General features: G+C 25.0%; 7 protein-coding genes and 1 long non-coding RNA gene across 11 annotated transcripts; 6 read left to right on the forward strand and 2 right to left on the reverse strand.

Moving 5' to 3' along the window:
* Positions 1-417: 417 nt before the first annotated feature.
* On the forward strand, positions 418-2,336 carry LOC122855215 (failed axon connections). The gene is made up of 3 exons (XM_044156411.1): positions 418-794; positions 858-995; positions 1,085-2,336. The coding sequence occupies exons 1-3, from the start codon at positions 471-473 to the stop codon at positions 1,448-1,450; spliced, it is 828 nt and encodes a 275-aa protein (XP_044012346.1). The 5' UTR covers positions 418-470; the 3' UTR covers positions 1,451-2,336.
* Positions 2,337-3,561: 1,225 nt separating this feature from the next.
* On the forward strand, positions 3,562-6,123 carry LOC122855213. The gene is made up of 6 exons (XM_044156408.1): positions 3,562-4,007; positions 4,180-4,315; positions 4,393-4,589; positions 4,669-4,830; positions 4,917-5,320; positions 5,387-6,123. The coding sequence occupies exons 3-6, from the start codon at positions 4,407-4,409 to the stop codon at positions 5,577-5,579; spliced, it is 942 nt and encodes a 313-aa protein (XP_044012343.1). The 5' UTR covers positions 3,562-4,007; positions 4,180-4,315; positions 4,393-4,406; the 3' UTR covers positions 5,580-6,123.
* LOC122855210 (zinc finger CCCH domain-containing protein 7) lies at positions 5,776-9,608 on the reverse strand. 2 transcript variants are annotated; one of them, XM_044156402.1, is made up of 5 exons: positions 8,659-9,608; positions 8,401-8,583; positions 8,185-8,343; positions 7,902-8,097; positions 5,776-7,697 (listed from the first exon to the last, which is right to left on the reverse strand). In XM_044156402.1, the coding sequence occupies exons 1-5, from the start codon at positions 9,510-9,512 to the stop codon at positions 7,263-7,265; spliced, it is 1,827 nt and encodes a 608-aa protein (XP_044012337.1). In that variant the 5' UTR covers positions 9,513-9,608; the 3' UTR covers positions 5,776-7,262. The 2 variants fall into 2 exon arrangements, with proteins under 2 accessions (XP_044012337.1, XP_044012338.1); XM_044156403.1 differs by having other exon boundaries at positions 7,902-8,087; positions 8,659-9,512.
* A 63-nt stretch (positions 9,609-9,671) lies between these two features.
* LOC122855211 (F-box only protein 22-like) lies at positions 9,672-11,442 on the forward strand. Its single transcript, XM_044156404.1, has 5 exons — positions 9,672-9,981; positions 10,063-10,235; positions 10,304-10,652; positions 10,730-11,097; positions 11,166-11,442. The coding sequence occupies exons 1-5, from the start codon at positions 9,812-9,814 to the stop codon at positions 11,231-11,233; spliced, it is 1,128 nt and encodes a 375-aa protein (XP_044012339.1). The 5' UTR covers positions 9,672-9,811; the 3' UTR covers positions 11,234-11,442.
* Positions 11,443-11,457: 15 nt separating this feature from the next.
* Positions 11,458-13,294, forward strand: LOC122855212 (pancreatic triacylglycerol lipase-like). Of its 2 annotated transcripts, XM_044156407.1 has the most exons (6): positions 11,458-11,811; positions 11,967-12,119; positions 12,186-12,334; positions 12,404-12,580; positions 12,643-12,918; positions 12,996-13,294. In XM_044156407.1, the coding sequence occupies exons 1-6, from the start codon at positions 11,795-11,797 to the stop codon at positions 13,256-13,258; spliced, it is 1,035 nt and encodes a 344-aa protein (XP_044012342.1). In that variant the 5' UTR covers positions 11,458-11,794; the 3' UTR covers positions 13,259-13,294. The 2 variants fall into 2 exon arrangements, with proteins under 2 accessions (XP_044012342.1, XP_044012341.1); XM_044156406.1 differs by lacking the exon at positions 11,458-11,811 and having other exon boundaries at positions 11,884-12,119.
* Positions 13,295-13,739: 445 nt separating this feature from the next.
* Positions 13,740-15,510, reverse strand: LOC122855214 (5'-AMP-activated protein kinase subunit beta-1). Of its 2 annotated transcripts, none has more exons than XM_044156410.1 (5): positions 15,335-15,510; positions 14,645-14,854; positions 14,329-14,589; positions 14,028-14,258; positions 13,740-13,964 (listed from the first exon to the last, which is right to left on the reverse strand). In XM_044156410.1, the coding sequence occupies exons 2-5, from the start codon at positions 14,840-14,842 to the stop codon at positions 13,818-13,820; spliced, it is 837 nt and encodes a 278-aa protein (XP_044012345.1). In that variant the 5' UTR covers positions 14,843-14,854; positions 15,335-15,510; the 3' UTR covers positions 13,740-13,817. The 2 variants fall into 2 exon arrangements, with proteins under 2 accessions (XP_044012345.1, XP_044012344.1); XM_044156409.1 differs by lacking the exon at positions 15,335-15,510 and adding an exon at positions 15,075-15,271.
* A 1,013-nt stretch (positions 15,511-16,523) lies between these two features.
* On the forward strand, positions 16,524-17,147 carry LOC122855216. The gene is made up of 3 exons (XR_006374055.1): positions 16,524-16,622; positions 16,771-16,891; positions 16,982-17,147. It is a non-coding gene; the product is annotated as an uncharacterized LOC122855216 (long non-coding RNA).
* Positions 17,148-17,217: 70 nt separating this feature from the next.
* LOC122855217 lies at positions 17,218-18,262 on the forward strand. The gene is made up of 2 exons (XM_044156412.1): positions 17,218-17,493; positions 17,583-18,262. The coding sequence occupies exons 1-2, from the start codon at positions 17,269-17,271 to the stop codon at positions 18,222-18,224; spliced, it is 867 nt and encodes a 288-aa protein (XP_044012347.1). The 5' UTR covers positions 17,218-17,268; the 3' UTR covers positions 18,225-18,262.
* The last annotated feature ends 653 nt before the right edge of the window (positions 18,263-18,915 follow it).

Genomic DNA, 18,915 nt, shown 5'->3' on the forward strand with positions numbered 1-18,915 from the left:
TTTGTCTATCTTGCAAAGTGGTACCACCACGATCAATACTCTAGCAGTATGACGATAACTACAATGATGGCAACTTCAGTCCTCGAATTGTGGCGGGGATGTTGCTAAGCAACGGAAGCTGTCTACCCGCGGGTTCATCGGCCTTCATTACCTCACCCCTCTCTCTCCCTTTTTTTTTTTCATTTTATTTTGCTGATTTTTTTATTTTATTTTCTACTGCCCTTGCTTTATGCACTCGCTACATACACATTAAATAATTCAATGAACATTAATGTCGATGAATCATTGATGATAATTTTTTCTTTTTTAATTTTTTTAAATTTGATAAGACAGTAGAGAGATGAAGGATGGGCTCATTATTAATTAAGCTTGATGCTATAAAAATAAAATATTTCTTGTTGTTTATGATGTTAAATTAAAATTTTAATGAATATTATATTTTTTTTTAATTTCAGAATGTTGATCATAAAATGAAATTTCGCTCGAAGAAAGGACAATTACCATTTGTTGAATTGAATGGTACTGAAATTGCTGACAGTGCAATTATACTCAAAGAATTGAGTCAAAAATTTAAAAAAGATTTAGATGTTAATCTAACAAATGAACAACGTATTATATCACATGCAATGATATCAATGATTGAAAATCATCTTGTTTGGGTTAATTGTTGGTGGCGTAGTAAGAATACAGATCTTGTATTAAAAGGTTACAAAATTAATTTACAACATGCTGTTGGTTCAATATTTCCAAATGGAATATTAAACTTTTTCTTTAAATTTTCATATGCAAGAAAGGTAATACATATAAATTATTATTATATTTTTTATACAATTATTAAATGTATATTTATTTATTAGGGTGCAAAGAAATTAAAAGCTCAAGGAATGGGTGTTCATACTGCTGAAGAAATTGAACAATTTGGTTGTGATGATTTAAAAGCACTTTGTGACCTTTTAGCTGACAAGCCATTCTTCTTTGGTGATGAACCAACAACTGTAAGTTAATTATAAATTAATTTAACATCATAAAAATGTTCTACTACTTGTTCTTATTTTAAAAATTAATTAAATTTTAATGTTAACAGTTGGATGTTGTTGCATTTTCACTATTGGCACAAATATTGTACATTGAAAAATCAACTCCATATTCATTGAGAGACTATATGGAAACAAATTGTCCAAATTTAGTTGGTCATTGTTCACGTATGAAGGAAAGATGTTTTCCAGATTGGGAAGAAATGTGCAATACACTTGACATGAATACTCATTTACCAAAACCACCAAAAGAAGAAGAAAAAGAAAGTAAAGAAGATAAAAAAGAAACAAAAGAATCAAAAGAAGGTAAGGAAGGTAAAGAAGGTGATAAAGAAAAAGCTGATGGAGAAGAAAAAGAAGGTGAAAAAGATAAAGAAGTTGATGAAAATAAAGAAAAAGAAAAAAATACAAATTAATAAATCTTACAATTAAACAAACTGCTATTAAAAAAAATCATTTAAAATGATTAATAATAAAAAAAAAGTATGACAACTGAAATGAAAATACCGATGATAATTTTTAAATCATTTTTTTTTTTTTTTTACTATCAATAAATGCATGGAATGAAAAGATAAATGAATGACTATAAATAAATAAGTCAAATGCTAAATTGCATCATACGATTAAAACGTAGAAAATTTATATAAGAAAAGAAAAAAAAAAAAAATGAAACGAAGAGTCTGGAAGAATTTACGAGCTATTATTTGTCTTATATATTATTTTTCTTGTGTATTTTCTTTCTTTTAAATATATAGTACTGATATATATTCTTTTTTTTATAATTTTATATGAATTTATTATTAAATCGTTTTTTTTTTTTTTAATATACAAAAAATGTAAAGTTATATTATGTTTTTAAGAAAATCTTCCGACTCGAATTTAATTTTACTATGCTACTATTTAAAAGGCACTGCCAATATGACATTTTTTTTATGCAATATCTATATAAATGATATATTTCATAAAATAAATTCACGTGGTACATTAAAAAAAAAAGTGTAAAAAAAAAAATAAAATTCATTTTCAATTTTAAATTAAAAGAAAAACTTTCCGTAAATTTTTTAATAATTAATTTAAAAATATTAACAGTTTATTTGTCGATGAAAAAAAAAAAAAATACGAAACTCATATAATAGAATTGTTATTAATTAAAATAAATAAGTAGTCATTAACTAGAGCTCTCATGGCCATAATTGTCCAGTAATTTTACATTGGCTTTTTGTGGTAACTGTTTTAATATATATATGGCCCAATATGTATGCAAAAATTGACCAATGAAGCAGCTCAAAAAAATAAATAAAAGACAAAAATTGAAGAAAAAAAAATCACCGTATCAAATTTTTAAAATTAAATCGAAATACCAAGTCGTAATATATTTGTGATATACAAAAAAAAAAATAAAATGATTTGCGATAGGTCTGTAAAATTAATTAATCAATTGCATGCGTCATACTCTAATCAATTTCAAAAATTTATTGAGTAGAATTTAATAATCAAAAAAACATTAAAATAATTATATCTACATAACAATGACGTCATTTAAGTAAATAATTTAATTTCAATAGTAAATATAATCATGGTCGAAAAAAAAAAAACAAATCGAAAAATATTAATTAAGAAATTTCGATTGAAGAAATATTTGTCTTACATTCAGTCGGAGAAAAATATTATTTTTTTTCAATTTTAATTTTATTTATACTTACCAAAATTTATACTAGCCATTTCCATTAGAAGTAGATTTTTTTATATTCATATTTTTTACAAAAACAAAAAAATAACTGGATAAGCTTTTGATTAATATTTCCAATATTTATTGTTTTTTTTTCTTAAGATTTTCTTTTATATATTTGACAATCGTACTCATGGCAATTTTTCAATATTATTTGTTTAATTTAAAGCTGTAATTTAGTTTGTAATATTGTATATTTCCAATATTGGAAAGAAAGCAAAAAAATAGCTGATTGAATTGATGGATCAAATGTTAAAAAAATGTTCCAATTAATTTACGAGAGTCACATTACCATGACACATAAATCTTTCAGCCAATTGAAAGTCACGAATTTTAGTAATCGTTATATCACAAAAATATATTAAACATGTTTTTAAATTTGTTTATTTTTTGTTTATAAGTTGCAAAAATACTCACAAAAAAAAAATACATACATATGTATAAACACATAAAATACACACATGCATAATAACAACACATTAACAATTGTTTTTTAAAAATATTATTTAATCATTAGCTGGCCATTTAATTTGGACTGTTTATTGATAAAAAAATAAAACAAATAATTGTATTCTAGATGAAAAAATTAATAATAAAAATGAATTGAAAGCACCAGCAAGAATAAAAAAATTAATAATAGTTTATCATAAGATACAGTGCATATTAAATTAATGTGAGTTATAAGAATATTTCCGTTTATACTCAGTGCTATATATATTTCACTGTCATTTATTATTGTATCATGCGAAAAAAAAAAACAAAAACAAATAAATTAATTAATAAAAATGTGTTTATATAAATAAAAAAAATTATTGAAGCTTTTTTTTTTTCTTTAATCTAAAAAATACAGCATTTTTCTTACAAGAGCTTTTTTTTTTTTAGACTGGATTTTGTTGATTGATAAGGTCATCAAAAATCAAACTGCGCAAGCTTAAATCGCAGCCATTTTTACCCTTCATTCCTGCTACTAAAAATTACCGAAAAAAAAAAAAATCATTATCAATAAAAGTTATCAAATAACTGCTTTAAATTTTGATTAGCTTTTATATTTTTCGAGTCATGAATTGAGTTGATTTAAATAGAAAAAAAAAAAGCACAGTTGATTAGTTTTGTCTTTAGAAATATTATTATCAATCAACCCTGTTATTACCACCCCCTTGGGAGGGTTAAATAATAAGGGAGGATAGTTCAAAGCAAAAATCCTAGACGTCGGTCAAAGTCAGTCTCGGTGTAGCTATAACACTGTGAGCTATTCCAAAATAAAAAAAAAAATATATAAAACAATAATCTAACTGCAGTAACAATCATTTGATCCTAATAAATTTATAAAAAATCATTAACAAGCATTCAATAATTACAAAGTTAACTTACAAAATTTATATATAACTTTTCTTTTTTTTTTTTCAATCATCAAAGATACACAACGATATTCGTGAATGTTTCACTCGAGAGAAGTAAATTATAGAGTACGTCAAAGTCATCCGCATAGACGTAAATGTCAGGAGGATATTTCTGAGGACCTGCATACAAATTACCACCTCGATTTACCAGTGTAAGTATAAATCTAAATTTTAAAAATAAAATTCATTTTAATCAATAATATTAATTAATTTATGTTTATTTATTTAGTAAAAATTATTACTATGGCGGTTCGAATATTGGATGATAATCACCTGGCAATAAGTGCAATTGTAACAGTTTGTATGCAATTATTTTTTTTTGTCATTGCTGCAACATTTCAAATGGATAAATTAACTGATTTTGCTGGTGGTATGAATTTTATTATTCTCGCATTATTGACATTTTTTCTTGGAGCTCATGGAAAGGTAATTTAATTTATTTCTATAAAAATATATTTTTTTTCTATAATTACATAATTTTTATATTATTTTTTTTTTCATCTAGACATACGACAGTAGAAAATTAATGGTGACATTTATGGTGTGCATATGGGGAGTAAGATTATCAGCTTATTTATTGTACAGAATTTTAAAAATTGGAAGAGATAAAAGATTTGATGATCGTCGTAGTAATACAATTCGATTTGCTGTATTTTGGACATTTCAAGTGAATATTAATTAATTAATTAATTAACATTTATTATTAATGAATAAATAAAATTAATTTTTTATATTTTTTATTATGAATTACAGGCTGTTTGGGTTTATGTTGTTAGTTTACCAGTAATATTTATAAATTCACCACGACATAAACTTCCATTTGTACCAAAAACAATGACAAATTTAGACAGTGCTGGAACTGGAATGTTTATTGTTGGTATATTAGCTGAGACATATGCTGATTTACAAAAATTTGCATTTAGACAAGATCCAGTTAATAATGGTAAATGGTGTGATGATGGTCTTTGGAAGCTTTCAAGACATCCAAATTATTTTGGTGAAATTGTTATTTGGTGGGGTATATTTGTTATATCATTAAATGTACTTGAAGGACCAGAAATGATTGCAATTGCTTCACCAATATTTACAACAATTATTATTTTATTTTTATCGGGAATGCCATTATTGGAAAAAGCTTCTGATGAACGATATCGAGAGTATGTATTATTAATTATTAAAACAATTGGAAATTTATAAAAACTTGATGTAAAATTTTTTTACAGTTATGCTGAATATAGACAGTATAAAAATTCAACTTCTCCATTGATACCAATTCCACCAGCAGTATATTCAGAAGTACCATGGTTTTTAAAATTTATATGTTGCTGTGAATTTCCACTTTATAATTCACTTGATGTTAAACCAAGATCAGCTGTCACTGAATCAACTTCAATCAGCCTCGCAGCTTCCACGTAGCTATAAATTCACGTCGGGTATTCGACTTTTGAATCCCGTCGTGAAGATTTATTCAATCATAAAGCATTATAAATTTTTATTTCAATTATTATTTGCTTTTGTTAATGATAATTATTTTTTATATTTTATTTGCATATTATATATTTTATAAAAATTTACATGCACATTTTAAGTTTTTTTTTATCATAGACGTTGTCCAATCAGCACTTTGATAGTGAAGCTAGTCCAAGATACTTTAAAAATAAATAAAAAAATCAAGCTATTTTTGCTAAAGTTTGAAAAAATAAATGTACATAGAATTTATTTTTTTATTTAATTGCAAATATATATTTTTTTTTTTTTTTGTTTTTTCAAGTTAACAACATAGCACACTATTTTTTATTTAAAAAATTTTTTTTTTGTTTTAATTTAAATTTAGATTAAAAGAAAATGACATTTCAAGAGAAAAATTTATACAATGAAATAAATGAAATTCATTGACTTTAAGCAAGGGGTTTAATGAATGCTATTTTATGAATAAAAATTCTTTTCGATATTTGGGTAATTCTAGCGTTAACGAACGTAACAAAAAATAAAAATGAATATTCATTATAGAAAAATAGAAAAAAAATTGAATAATAAAACAACATGAACAACTTTTAAATTTTGCAATAAACTCTTAATATTGTGCCTCATTCAAATAGCTATTCTTCCAATATATTATTGTTGATATTAATTAGACATTAATTAACTTGTTAATTTTCAATTATAAATTTATTTAATTGTAAATTATTTGCTGTAGCTCAAGCATCAATATTTTTACATGTATGATTAATTTACTATTCAATTTTTCATAAACTTTGTATGACTATTTTATTAATGTAAAAAAAAAAAACGCTAGAACTACCCTTAAATAGTTTTAAAAAATATGAATTTGTATGTCTTGTAGGATAATTAAGAAAGAGCACAATTGTGAATGCAAAACTAATTTAATAGCTGAAAAAAAAAACAGCAAAAAGTAAAAATAATAACGATTTATTGGATGCTAAATTTACGTAAATTACTAGAATAATCAGTATGAAATTAGAAACATTTTTCGATGATAATATTCCGTCTTTAAAATGTCTTTTGCACTGGACCAATAGCTACATAAAATTAGCTATGATTATAAATAACTGGCTTATTAATTATATCGAAAAAAAATTCCAGCTAAAGCCACTGGTTTTAATCTTCCAACAAAAAAAATATACCAAAGTTTAGATATACTTGTTTCTTCCTTGTTCAACTTGATAGTTAGACAATGACTCCAAGTGCACGAATTAATAATAATTAAAAAAAAAATAATCCAGTAGTTATTAAAAATCGAAATTAAAAATGCCTTAGTAAGCAAAGTTCAATTCTATTATTAACATATACCTATAAAACGTTAAATTACTTTAAAAAAAAAAATAAAAAGTTTTAATTAAATAAATTACCAAGTTGTTTCCTAAATGCACGTTAAAAAAAAAATTAAAAATATTTATGTAAATGAGTTAAAATATTGATGAAAAAATGAATAATTTTGTTGATAAATAATTTCAGTAAACAAAAAACAAAATATTCATTAAAAAATTAATTTATTTATTTTTAAACTTAATACATTTTAGATGAGATTTAATTAATAATTAACTAGATAATTTACAAAGAGATAAAAATAATTATTTATTAATTTATAGGAATATATGATGGCAAAGGTCCTATAGGTGGTCTTTTAGGTTTTTCATAATCATTATTTGTTTGATCAATTGAAGAAAGTGATTGTAAATTATCTATATTTGATTTTCCATGAATTGATGCTATTAATTTCATTGTTTTATTTAATTTTAATCTTTTTTTTTCAATATTATTATCATCGTTACAATCACTTTCATCATAATAACGTTTTAAATTATCATCACGTGATGAATTATCAATTGATTCAGTGTTTTTATCAGTATTAATATTATTTTTTTTACTCGTTATATTAATATTTTTATGAACTTTGAAGGTTTTTTGTTGTGCTAATAAAGAAGATTTATGTGGATATGGACAATTCTTACCTTTTGGACATTTTCCAGTTTTATCAAAATCAGGACAAACGTTGGTATGTCGTTCTTTGCACTATGAAACAATATTATTGTAAATTGGAAAAAAAAAGAATAATAATTATTAATATAAAATATATAAAAAAAATTATGTGAATGATGGATTCTATATGAAAGATGAAATGAATTTTTTGTTAAACAAGATAATCTTGTTGTATGAATAAATGATAAGTTTATGAATTAATGAAAAATAATAAAATTTAAAATATTGCACAATTACCTTGTTACCCTTTGCACAATAACCACGAAGAAATTGTACACATATTGGTGTATTATCTGATACTTTAACATGAAGATATTGACAAGCATCACGTGTACAACAACCATCAAGAAAATATTTACATGTTGGCATTTTTTCTGGTCCAACTTCATGTGATAATGGACAATTATCAAGCAAACATTTACCCTGAAGAAAACTAATTAATAATAATTAATAATCAATTTAATAGCAATAATAATTAATTGTTAATATGCATGCAAATAATTTATAGAAATTTATGTACTTTTTACATAGAGCTACTTGTTTTTTGTCATGAACTTTTGGACAAATTCCATCAATATATTTTGCACAATATCCAAAACGTTGATACAACAAACATGGCTGATTATTTTTGCACATTTTGTGACGTAATATTTGTAAAGATCTCTGTTTCACACGATTGCTAAAATAAATAATAAAATTTAAAAAAGTTCATTGCAATATTATTTAATTATTTTACCTTATAACATGTTTGTAATTTAATTTTTGTCCTGTTACTATTTTAGCTGTTGTATTTTTTAATGAAACATTTAATTTCGTTGATTTTCCAATTGATGATTGTCTTCGTAATTTTTTATTCTTCAATGAATTTAAACTTGTGTTTAATTTTGTACTTCCAATACTTGATCTTTTTCCTGATGTACTATTTATAAAATAAAAAAAATATATTATAGTTTTTAAATTTGCATATTTATTGGTAGAAAATTTGTATTGTTACCTTGAATTTGTACTTCTAACAAGATGAGATTTTGATGACTTGTATAAAACTCCATCAATATTAATTAAATTTGAATTTGTTGTTAATAATTTTCTTGCTGATAAATTTGTTTTATTTTTAGATTTTTGTATCACAGTTCGATCAATTTTGTACTTAGTATTTTTAGAATTTAATTCTTTTGGTTTTGATAAATTTTTCGAATTAATATTTACTAATTTTTTTGTTGTATTAACTAATTTTTTAGATGTATTAACATTAACTAATTTTTTAGCTGTATTAACATTAACTAATTTTTTATCTGTATTAACATTAATTAATTTTTTTGTTGTATTAATTTTTTTAACAGTATGAAGTATTGTTTTTCCTTGATAATTAATATTTTTTTTAGCATCAGAAGTTACTCTGACAAGTTTATTTTTTGATAATGCAACAAAATTTGGAGATGAATATTTTAATGATAAAGAATTTTGACATAAATTATTTGTATTTTTTTGTATTTCCAATGGTTTATTAATAACTGGATTAATTTGAGGTTGGATTGACGTTTGTTTTTGTACGTGATCTATTTGTTTTGTTACTTTATTTTGAAGTTTAAGCATTAATTTTGGATTAACGTAAACAGATTTTTGTATATTATTTTTATTTGTATCATAAGTACCAGTCACTTGCTCGTTGTTTTTTCTCTGAAGAAGACGTTGTTGAAGTTCAGTTGATTGTAACGTGTTTACTATTTTTGGATTCACATGAATTGCCATGTTTCCATGGATTTTTGGATTTATATGAATAACACTTTTCATCGTATCATTGAACGATGGATTTATATAAATATTTGTATATTTTGGATAACTATCCATCTTTAATTTTGCTAATAATATTTACTAAATTACACATTAGTATAATGATGCAGCAAGCTCAGCAGCTGAGTAATTTTTTAGGCTAATTTCTGATGCGCAATTTATTGTTTTCATATTTCTAATGCGCATGTTTAAAAAAAAAGAAATGTGTTGCTCAAGATGGCGGACATTTTTGTCATATTTTATTTGTTATTGTTATTATCATAATAACAAAAGCAACATGTATATTTGTTGATATAAAATACATCTCTTTTGAAAGTTAAAAAAAATATTAATTACTCCGATTACTCCAAAAAAAAATGTCTGAGCGTCAAATTAAGAAGCGAAAAATTGATACAGACAATAAAATTTCTACTGAAAATAAAGATGAAATTAAAGACAATAATGTTACATTATTTTTTGATGTTGTAAAAATTTTATTCAAGTATTTACTTGGCAAAGATCTCAACAATGCCGCAATGGTTTGTAGGTAAATGAAATATAAAATATATATTATTTCGAATTTGATTATTAATTTTAACATGTTATAATTGTTGTTATTTTATTTTAGATTATGGCAAGATGTAGCATCAAGTGAAATTGAAAAAAGAAATTCAATTACTAAATTGTGTAATTGGAAAGAAGCATTTGATAATCCAAAATCAAAGAATCATTTTAGTAATTATTTAACAACAAAACCAATGCTTGGATTTTTATTCAATGCTGCTGATGAATCATCACTTGGTAATATTATAATTAACTTAATAATAATTGATATTAATTTAACAATAATAAAAAATTATTTATTGAAGATTCTTTGAGTAAATATGTACCTAAAAATTGTGTAACATTGTTAATAAACAATGCTGGTATTGTTTTTAATGATAAAGAAAATGAAGATGCTATTGGTAATGTTTTAATGACATACCTAACATATAATTCAGATGTTAAAATTGAGTATATAGTGGAAACATCAAAACGTATTACTAATTTTGATAAAAAGCTTAATGTACTTTATGAAAGACAATTACCAACAAAATTAAGAATGGCAACTATTTTTAATGATTCATTTAAAAGACTTAAAAATGTCAAATGTTTTATATACTTGACTTCACAAAAAGCTAGTAATGGTATTCATCGTTTTTACATAAAACCTCTAAAGTAAAGTATATAATTTTTTAATTAAATAATTATTAAAAAAAAAGATTAATTAATTAATTTGTATATTAATTTTATAGAAATTATTCAAATGCATTGTGGGGAGGTGTTTCAGATTCACTGACAATATGTAAAAAAAATAAAAATGAAGAGATTAATTCAATTGCAATATTGATATCAGGTTCAAAAATTGATAGCTGGTCAATTGTTATTCGTTCAAGAAGAAATGATAAAAATATTGTTGAAGAAAGATTACTAGAAATGAAAAGTAATATTAAAAGTTTATTTAAACATACTATTGGATTTATGTATGCATGTGTTGGCAGAGGTGAACGTTTTTATTCAGAAAAGAATGTTGAATCATCATTGTTTAAAAAAGTATTTCCAAATATTCCATTAGTTGGTTGTTTTGGTAGTGGTGGTGAATATGGCACAACAACAGTTGGATGTAAGTTTGTTATTTTTCATTTAAAATAATTCTTTTAATATTAATTTTTTTTTTTTTTTTTCATTCAGCTGAAGCCGGTACCGGTAATAAATTTTATCAATACTCCACAGCTTTTATGATACTAACATATGGCTAGTAATTTTAACAACGAAAAAACAAATAAAAAATTCCAAATAAAATCAAGAAAAGAAAAATATACTGTCTACCTTAATCTACAATAAAATGTAAAATAAAATAAAATAAAATAAAAATGCAGTTTAAAATATTATCATATTGAGATACATTATAATAAGTATTTAAAAAATAAAAAAAACAAATGTTATTTTCACATTGAAAGAAAAAAAAGCAAAGTGCATTTATTTGAGTTTAAAATTATAATATAATTTTGGGTCAGTAAATAATAATTATATAGCAAGTTGTTTAAATTTTAAAATAAAATAAATACAATGTGATAATACATGTCACGTTTTGACTTAATTTAAATGGATACATAAAATTGATTAGTTAAACAATGCATTGTTGATTGTGTTTCCGTATTTAAAAGATAATTAAAAAAATAAAAACACAAGTGTGATAAACCATAAACAACTGGGACAACTAGCATGGGGCAACGTGTGATATAATTTTGGATTTATAAGAACGTAATTTTTTTCATTTACTCGGTCAGTAATTTAATGTCGATTCACGTTAGTTATGCATGTTAACAATAAATTGGTATAATAAAATTTCAATTAATAATTTAATCGAGTTTGTTATTTATAAATTGAAAACATTTTATAAATATATATTAAAGTTAAAATGTATAAAATAATATTAACATTGTTGTTGATATATTTTGATAAATGTAAAACAAATCAATATGTTGATAGTCCATTGAGAAATAAATATGATGGATATGGTGATGATTGGATATTTATACCAGATGGTAACAACAAACCACAAGTTGCTGTATTAAAAGGTCAACCACCACCAGAATTTAGAAGTCTCATTGATGAATCTGTTACATTTCATCTTTTTACAAGGTAATTTTAACAAGCTAATTATTATTTTTCTGCTAATATTTAATTATTTATATATTTAAAATCAAGAAATCAATCAGAAAATGCAACTATGTTGGTTACTGGTAATCCAGAGTCAATTAAAAATTCATCTTTTAATCCATCTTATCCAACAAAATTTATTACACATGGATGGAAATCAAGTGCGCTATCATCTGGTCCAACTAATTTAAAAAATGGTTAATTAATAATATCAAATAATTATAAATAATTATCAATATTATAATGATGTTTAATTTGTTTTATAGCTTTTTTAAAAAAAGGTAATTATAATGTTATTTTGGTTGATTGGGAACCATTAGCATCAAGTACATTTTATCTAGGACCAATGCAAAATACTGGTAATGTTGGAAAAGAAGCTGCAAAATTTATTGATTATCTTCTTGAACAAACAGGCCAGAGTCCTGATAAAGTACATTTTATAGGTAAATTAATTTAGGTGTTAATTTTCATTTGTAAAGATGACGAATAAATGATTTTTTTTAAGGACATTCATTGGGTGCTCATGTAGCTGGTAATGCAGCTTCATCAGTTAAACGTGGAAAAATTGGTCGAGTAACTGGGTTAGATCCAGCGTTACCTGGTTTTCATGTGCTTGAATCAAATGATGGACGTTTAGATGCTTCTGATGCAAAATTTGTTGATGTTATTCATTCTTGTGGTGGTATATTGGGATATTTAAATCCTCTTGGAACTGTTGATTTTTATCCAAATGCTGGAGTTGCTGTGCAACCTGGTTGTTGTTGTGTTCCTGAAATACTTGGTAATTCCAAAAAAAAGCAATTAGTTTATCCATCAAAAGATTGTTAATATATTTAATTATGTTTTTTAAATTATTAGAGGCTTGCAGTCATGGTCGAGCATATGTTTATTACACAGAAAGTCTCACTTCTAATGAAGGACTATTAGCAAGACAATGTGAAAGTTGGGATAAATTTGAAGCTGGTGAATGTAATAATTCTTCAACAACATATTTAGGTGAAAATGTTGATCAAACAGCAAAAGGTACTTATTGGCTGAAAACAAATGCACAATCACCATTTGCTCCTCTTCAAACGAATTTACTTAATCAAACGATGGGAAAGATAAACAACACATTATAATTACATAATTGATTTCAATAAAAAGTAATAATTTAATTTACACATTTCATTAATCTTTAAAAGAAATTTCATCTAGCAATAGTTGCTTGATTAAAAACAAAAACAAACTACTCTGGTGGAAATATTTCTCCTCAAAATGTTGCAAGTAAATTGATCATCATAATAAAACCAAAATTAAATAATTTACACGGAAATATTCTCCGGTCTATTTTCGAAAGAAAAATGTAGAAATAATTTTGGGAGAGACAGCGAAGAAATATTTTCACAAGGATAGTAACAAATTAATTATTTCGAAATTATTTTAAAAAACTTATGATAATTATTATTTCATTTAAAAATTATTATTCATTTAAATAAATATTCAAAGTATTATTTAACAATTCAATTTATATTATTAATTCCATATTCCCGTAAATTTTTTTCTTTTAAATTATATATTACTTAACTGATATTTTAAAAATCCCATCAGCTAATTTCTACACGTATTTTGTTTTTAAAATTGTATATTGTTTTTTTTTTCTTTTGTTTATGATACATAATTTTTTTTTGTTGAGTTAATTTAAATTGGCTTATAAAGTAGTGTCGTTACGTATTTTTTACGATAACGATGGGTTGCTGAAAGAACCATAACACTGTCTTTTATACTGAGAGCATAAAGATGATTCAACATAACATGATTTGGTTCTGGTAAAAGTGTTGGTTCACACTAAAAAAAAAAATAAATAAATAATTAATTTATAATATTGATAATATTGATAAATTAACTTACAGATAATGGTGTATCTTTATTTAAAATAACTTGAAGTAAATGAGGTGGAAGAATTGGAGGACCAGCAACTTTTTCCCAAGGTTTTTGTGTTGGTATATCTTGGCTATATTCTGTTTGTGCACTACTTATAATACCCTCACTGTCTTTAGCAAGTGCTTGAAATACTTCAAAGTCAGATTTTTTAACAGATACCATATTATTTTTTGCACCAAGTCCATTGTCAACAATATTCTATTGATGAAAAAAAATAAACACGTCAATATTAATTCATTAAAAAAGTAAATAAATCATTTTCTATTACCAAACCAGGATCATGTCTCCATTCTCCATCAACATAAAATTTATACTGATGTTCACCTTCTGGTAAATCAATAATTGTTACAAAATCACCATGGCTTTTAACCATTGGTAATGTTTTCCAGCCTGAAAATGTTCCACTTATGTAAACTTGTTTTCCACCACCTTCCCATTTAAATACAGTTGGTAAAACTTTGCTATCTGGAACTTTTGTTCCTTCAGAAACTGTATTTGATCTTGGTCTTTGACCAGTATATTCACCATCCTAAATAAATAATTTATTTAATAATTCATTTTACATTGTTGTTTTTGTGGAATACCTTTGAAAAATAAGTATCTTCTTCATCTTGGGATGATTGAAAAACAAGTTTTGGATTTGGTTTTTTTGCAAATGTAAATGCTTGTCCATCTTTTCCAGGTGATGGTGGATGATGTTGTTCTTTGCTATGACGATGTGGCTCTTTAACAACTTGACTGTTATGATGAATCACTGGCTGATTACTTCCTGCATTTCCCATTATTTATAATTGCTTGAGAAGAAAAAATAAAAACAATAACAATCAGTCGTCAAATTGAGACAATAATAATGATACTTTGTTTGATAAATAATAGTAATAATATCTTTTGACAATTTAACAACAAAATTTAAATAATGACAATGAAAAATTCATTTTTATTTTTGTTTTTTTTATTGCTTGTTGTTGCTGACGTTTGTTTACAATCAATCATGTATATATAAAAATAACTCACCAATTTATAATTAATAAAAAACAATAAAATTTAATGAGATTGATAATTTTAAATAACTGTTTTTATTGTTGTTAATTTTATTTTTGGTTAATAGACTATAATTAAAATTTTCTATTTCATTTTTGATGTATGTTGATTTAAGCAAGGTCTCTCAGCTGGTTGCGTGATCTAACAACGTCATAAGTGAGTGAGAAAGTAGATAATAATAAATAATATAAACAAATATATGCAATTGTTATAGAAAAATATTTTTTACTTACTTAATAATGATACTCAATTTGACAATGAATACAATGAAAATACTGTTGAGGTAAACTTAATTATTTATTCATTTGTTTGTCTATTATTTATTTATTTATTTTATCAATTTTTTTTTTTTTGTTTTTTTTTTTTTTTTAATTATCAAACATTTTTTTTATCGACTGAAATTAATAGTGAATTAATAGTGGGCTAACAGAACGACAACTTGATAAATCGAAAACTCGCTATGAGAAAATCCCGGTTAAATATTTAAAATCAGGGATGGGCATATTGTGAGTTTTTGAGTTGTTTACAATTATCCATGAATAAAACGTTTAAAACGTTTAAAACAGGATAAAACAGATAAAACCCATGTAATCTCTCAGTAGCTCAAATTTTTACCATATAATTTTTTTTAGCTACATTTTTTCCTTAGCTACTTACAGCTACTTAGACATTTATTTGGGGATATTCCGATATCCGAGACAACATGTTTTTTTGTCGGTTTCTTATAGGAAATTTCCTCAGGAAAAATTCCTACGAATGCGCAAAGTTGTTAAAAATGGAGTTGAAATAATATGGAAAAAACGGCTATTGATCGGTTATATATCGTATAGTTATTGAAATAACGATTAGTTCTCAAATTTAATAATGGCAATCAATGAAGCTCGTTGAAGAGAAAAAAATGTCTTTAAAAAAATTTCGATATCCAGAATAGTTTTCGAGTTATAATAATTTGAATATTTCGATATAGTGATTTTTTTTTTTTTTTTTTCAAATTTAATAAAGGCAATTGACAAAACTCGCCAAGCTAAAAAAAAAATCCCAAATAAAAGTTTTTATATCTCGAATAGTTATCAAATTATCGATATTTTTTTTTAAATGTAAGCAATTTTTCTTTTACTTGGTCGCTAGGTTTTTTACTAGCTATATTTTTTACTTATAACTATATTTTTTTACTTAGCTCCATTAAATTATCATTTATCAATTTAGATATCGATAACTCAAAAACTATTCACGCGAGAATAGCCTTCCAGCTGAGTCCGCTGAGTCCAGACTCCGAGACTCCAGCTCTGAGCTCAGTCCAGCTAGTGCAGTCTATGTATGAGTACATACAGTGCGGACTTGAGCAGACCAGAGCAGACTTAAGCCAAGCTTAAAACAAAACTTGGTTACCATATTTTAATTTTATCAAATATGAGTCACTACAAGAGACTACGTACATCGGACTTGAAAAAACCTTTGGCCAAAAAATGTAAAGTTCCAAGGGAAATTTTAACATTTTCTTTTAACAAAAAGATTCATAAGGTTAGTTGAAAATGACTGCAGTTGACATGCTTGTAGAGTTGTAGTAAATTATATTGTTATTCAATTCGCTATCTGAAAACAGAGTGTCCGTTTTGGGTCACTCTCTCAAATCCCAATTCCCAATATATATATTGAATATTTTTTTCAGAAATACTATCAGCATTATGCTGATGACGCCAAAAATACGACGATTGATTTTGTTAATGATGATTGCCTGGCTGAAATATTCAAGCGTGTGGCAGTATGTGAAAGACCGAAAATTGCATTGGGTATGATAATTAAAACATATCAATTATATAATTTAAAAATTTATTTAGTAAAATGGTAGTTAATATATTTGTTATTAATTAATTTTTTAGTATGCAAAAAATGGCGAAGGATCCTTAAAAAAACTTGGTCCGATGTCAGCAAACTTGAACTCACTCATTGGCAATGTGATACTCGTCCAAGTTCTTTAAAAAATCCTAGAATACGAGTGTTTCGGGGGCATGACTGGCGACACCCTCTATTCTATTTTACGAGATCACTGTTCGATAAATGTGGTTTTTATTTAAAAGAGTTAGACGTGACAGCCTATAGTGATTGGAACATAGTATCAGCTATTAATGAATCTTGTTATAACATCGTAAAACTTCGGTTGAGATTGATGTATTGTCACAATACACCATCTTGGAATGGATTTTCATATCTAACTAAACTGAAAGTATTAAAAGTTATATTTCAAACTGATGACGATATTACAAGACGTAAATTATGTATGGCTTTAACAAATTCATTGATAAACGTTGCTGGAACATTGACTGAACTGAGTCTGTCGAACTGGATCGAAGGCAGCAATCACTGTGATGAAATTACAAGAGATCTCACTACGGTAAGTTAAACTTCACATCTATTACGAAAAGAAAATGAAAAATGTTCTTTTTATTCTTTACATATAATTATGAATAATTTCTTTTGCAGGTGATTCCTGAGCTGAAGGCCTTGAAAACAATTGAAATTTTTGGTATGGCAATTGATCCTGATTTATCCATGTATTTGAAAAATTCTAAAATATTAGCCATTAATTTTGACAGTCTTTTAACTGAATATTATAGTTTTAAGCCCGATATTTTTGAGGGAAAGAATCGTAAAACACTCACCGAATTGGATTTGACTTCTTGCCAAGTTTCAAATGATTTTTTATATAATATTGCCAATTGCGTGGAAAATGTAAAAATATTAAAAGTATCGTGTGAACGGGTAACTGATATTGGCATAGTAGCTATATCGAAGATAAAATTTTTACAACATCTTTATCTTTTCGGCCATAGTCACGTTACTGACTCTTCAATTAAATTGCTTAAAAAATTAAAAATTTTACATTTACCTAACAGCAATAAAATTACTAATGATTCAGTCACGAAAATTCTTGAAAATTCACCAAAAATGAAAGAGTTTCATATTGTAGAATCAGCTATAACTGCTGATTTTATAAAAAAAGCATCAGAAATAACTAGAAATCGTAAAAAAAAATTGAAGTTAGAAGTTTCATTTATACCTGGTATAAAACAATATCAATCACCATATCTAGACATTATCCAGAATCCACCAAAAAAAAATTGAAGAAAGTATGTTTTTTTTTTTATTGAAGTAGCTTCTGATGGTGTAAGACCAATCCACTCATTGTCACTATCGTCGTTATTATTTCCATTACAATTCAATTCCAAAACAAAAAATGATCATACAGTTGCTGAAGCAACTGTGCCTTCCCTGCGGGGGGAATTTTAATTTCTTCTTTAATATATATCGAAATTCGTGACTACAAATTTATTTCATTCTCTTTCGTTACAATGATTATTGTTACAACTAAAATTTATTTAATTTTCATTCATTTTGCTTGTTCCTTCTAATGGGTCATCTCCATGTCCAGAATCGCTTTCTTCTAACCTTTAAACTTCCGTTTTATTCATTTTGTTGTACTATGATTTTAGCCTGTCAATGTTAAATATTTATTACGAAATTGTCGAGTTCGATTTTATTTATTTTATTTACTTTTTTCTCTCGGTTGAATAAGGATTCAACGTTTTAGTTGTTGCTGAAGTCGTCGTTATATTTTTAATTTTTTTATATTCATTTATTTTCAATTCCTTTAATGCTATCACATCACCCTTTTTTCGCTAGAAATTTTCTGTCATTCCATAAAGTTAGTCCAATCTAAAATATATTTCCTTTTCAAAAAATTATTATGTTTAGTTTAATCAAACTTTTTTTCATTTAAATTTTATTTTACTTCATAATCACTGTCGTCTTCTAA

The sequence above is a fragment of the Aphidius gifuensis genome, linkage group LG4 (assembly GCF_014905175.1).
Source record: "Aphidius gifuensis isolate YNYX2018 linkage group LG4, ASM1490517v1, whole genome shotgun sequence".
NCBI classification, from domain to species: Eukaryota; Metazoa; Arthropoda; class Insecta; order Hymenoptera; family Braconidae; genus Aphidius; species Aphidius gifuensis.

Coding starts and splice junctions, on each gene's coding strand:
- LOC122855215 (XM_044156411.1), top strand. CDS start 471: ATGAAATTTCGCTCGAAGAAAGGACAATTACCATTTGTTGAATTGAAT. Junction 795..857: donor AATTTTCATATGCAAGAAAG/GTAATACATATA, acceptor TTTATTTATTAG/GGTGCAAAGAAATTAAAAGC. Junction 996..1,084: donor TTGGTGATGAACCAACAACT/GTAAGTTAATTA, acceptor TAATGTTAACAG/TTGGATGTTGTTGCATTTTC.
- LOC122855213 (XM_044156408.1), top strand. CDS start 4,407: ATGGCGGTTCGAATATTGGATGATAATCACCTGGCAATAAGTGCAATT. Junction 4,590..4,668: donor TTCTTGGAGCTCATGGAAAG/GTAATTTAATTT, acceptor TTTTTCATCTAG/ACATACGACAGTAGAAAATT. Junction 5,321..5,386: donor TCTGATGAACGATATCGAGA/GTATGTATTATT, acceptor ATTTTTTTACAG/TTATGCTGAATATAGACAGT.
- LOC122855210 (XM_044156402.1), bottom strand. CDS start 9,512: ATGGATAGTTATCCAAAATATACAAATATTTATATAAATCCATCGTTC. Junction 8,584..8,658: donor GTTAGAAGTACAAATTCAAG/GTAACAATACAA, acceptor TTTTATAAATAG/TACATCAGGAAAAAGATCAA. Junction 8,344..8,400: donor AATTACAAACATGTTATAAG/GTAAAATAATTA, acceptor TATTTATTTTAG/CAATCGTGTGAAACAGAGAT.
- LOC122855211 (XM_044156404.1), top strand. CDS start 9,812: ATGTCTGAGCGTCAAATTAAGAAGCGAAAAATTGATACAGACAATAAA. Junction 10,653..10,729: donor TTTTACATAAAACCTCTAAA/GTAAAGTATATA, acceptor TTAATTTTATAG/AAATTATTCAAATGCATTGT. Junction 11,098..11,165: donor TGGCACAACAACAGTTGGAT/GTAAGTTTGTTA, acceptor TTTTTCATTCAG/CTGAAGCCGGTACCGGTAAT.
- LOC122855212 (XM_044156406.1), top strand. CDS start 11,896: ATGTATAAAATAATATTAACATTGTTGTTGATATATTTTGATAAATGT. Junction 12,120..12,185: donor ACATTTCATCTTTTTACAAG/GTAATTTTAACA, acceptor TTTAAAATCAAG/AAATCAATCAGAAAATGCAA. Junction 12,919..12,995: donor TTGTGTTCCTGAAATACTTG/GTAATTCCAAAA, acceptor TTAAATTATTAG/AGGCTTGCAGTCATGGTCGA.
- LOC122855214 (XM_044156410.1), bottom strand. CDS start 14,842: ATGGGAAATGCAGGAAGTAATCAGCCAGTGATTCATCATAACAGTCAA. Junction 14,259..14,328: donor GGAGACATGATCCTGGTTTG/GTAATAGAAAAT, acceptor TTTCATCAATAG/AATATTGTTGACAATGGACT. Junction 13,965..14,027: donor ATAAAGATACACCATTATCT/GTAAGTTAATTT, acceptor TTTTTTTTTTAG/TGTGAACCAACACTTTTACC.
- LOC122855217 (XM_044156412.1), top strand. CDS start 17,269: ATGTATTGTCACAATACACCATCTTGGAATGGATTTTCATATCTAACT. Junction 17,494..17,582: donor TTACAAGAGATCTCACTACG/GTAAGTTAAACT, acceptor TTTCTTTTGCAG/GTGATTCCTGAGCTGAAGGC.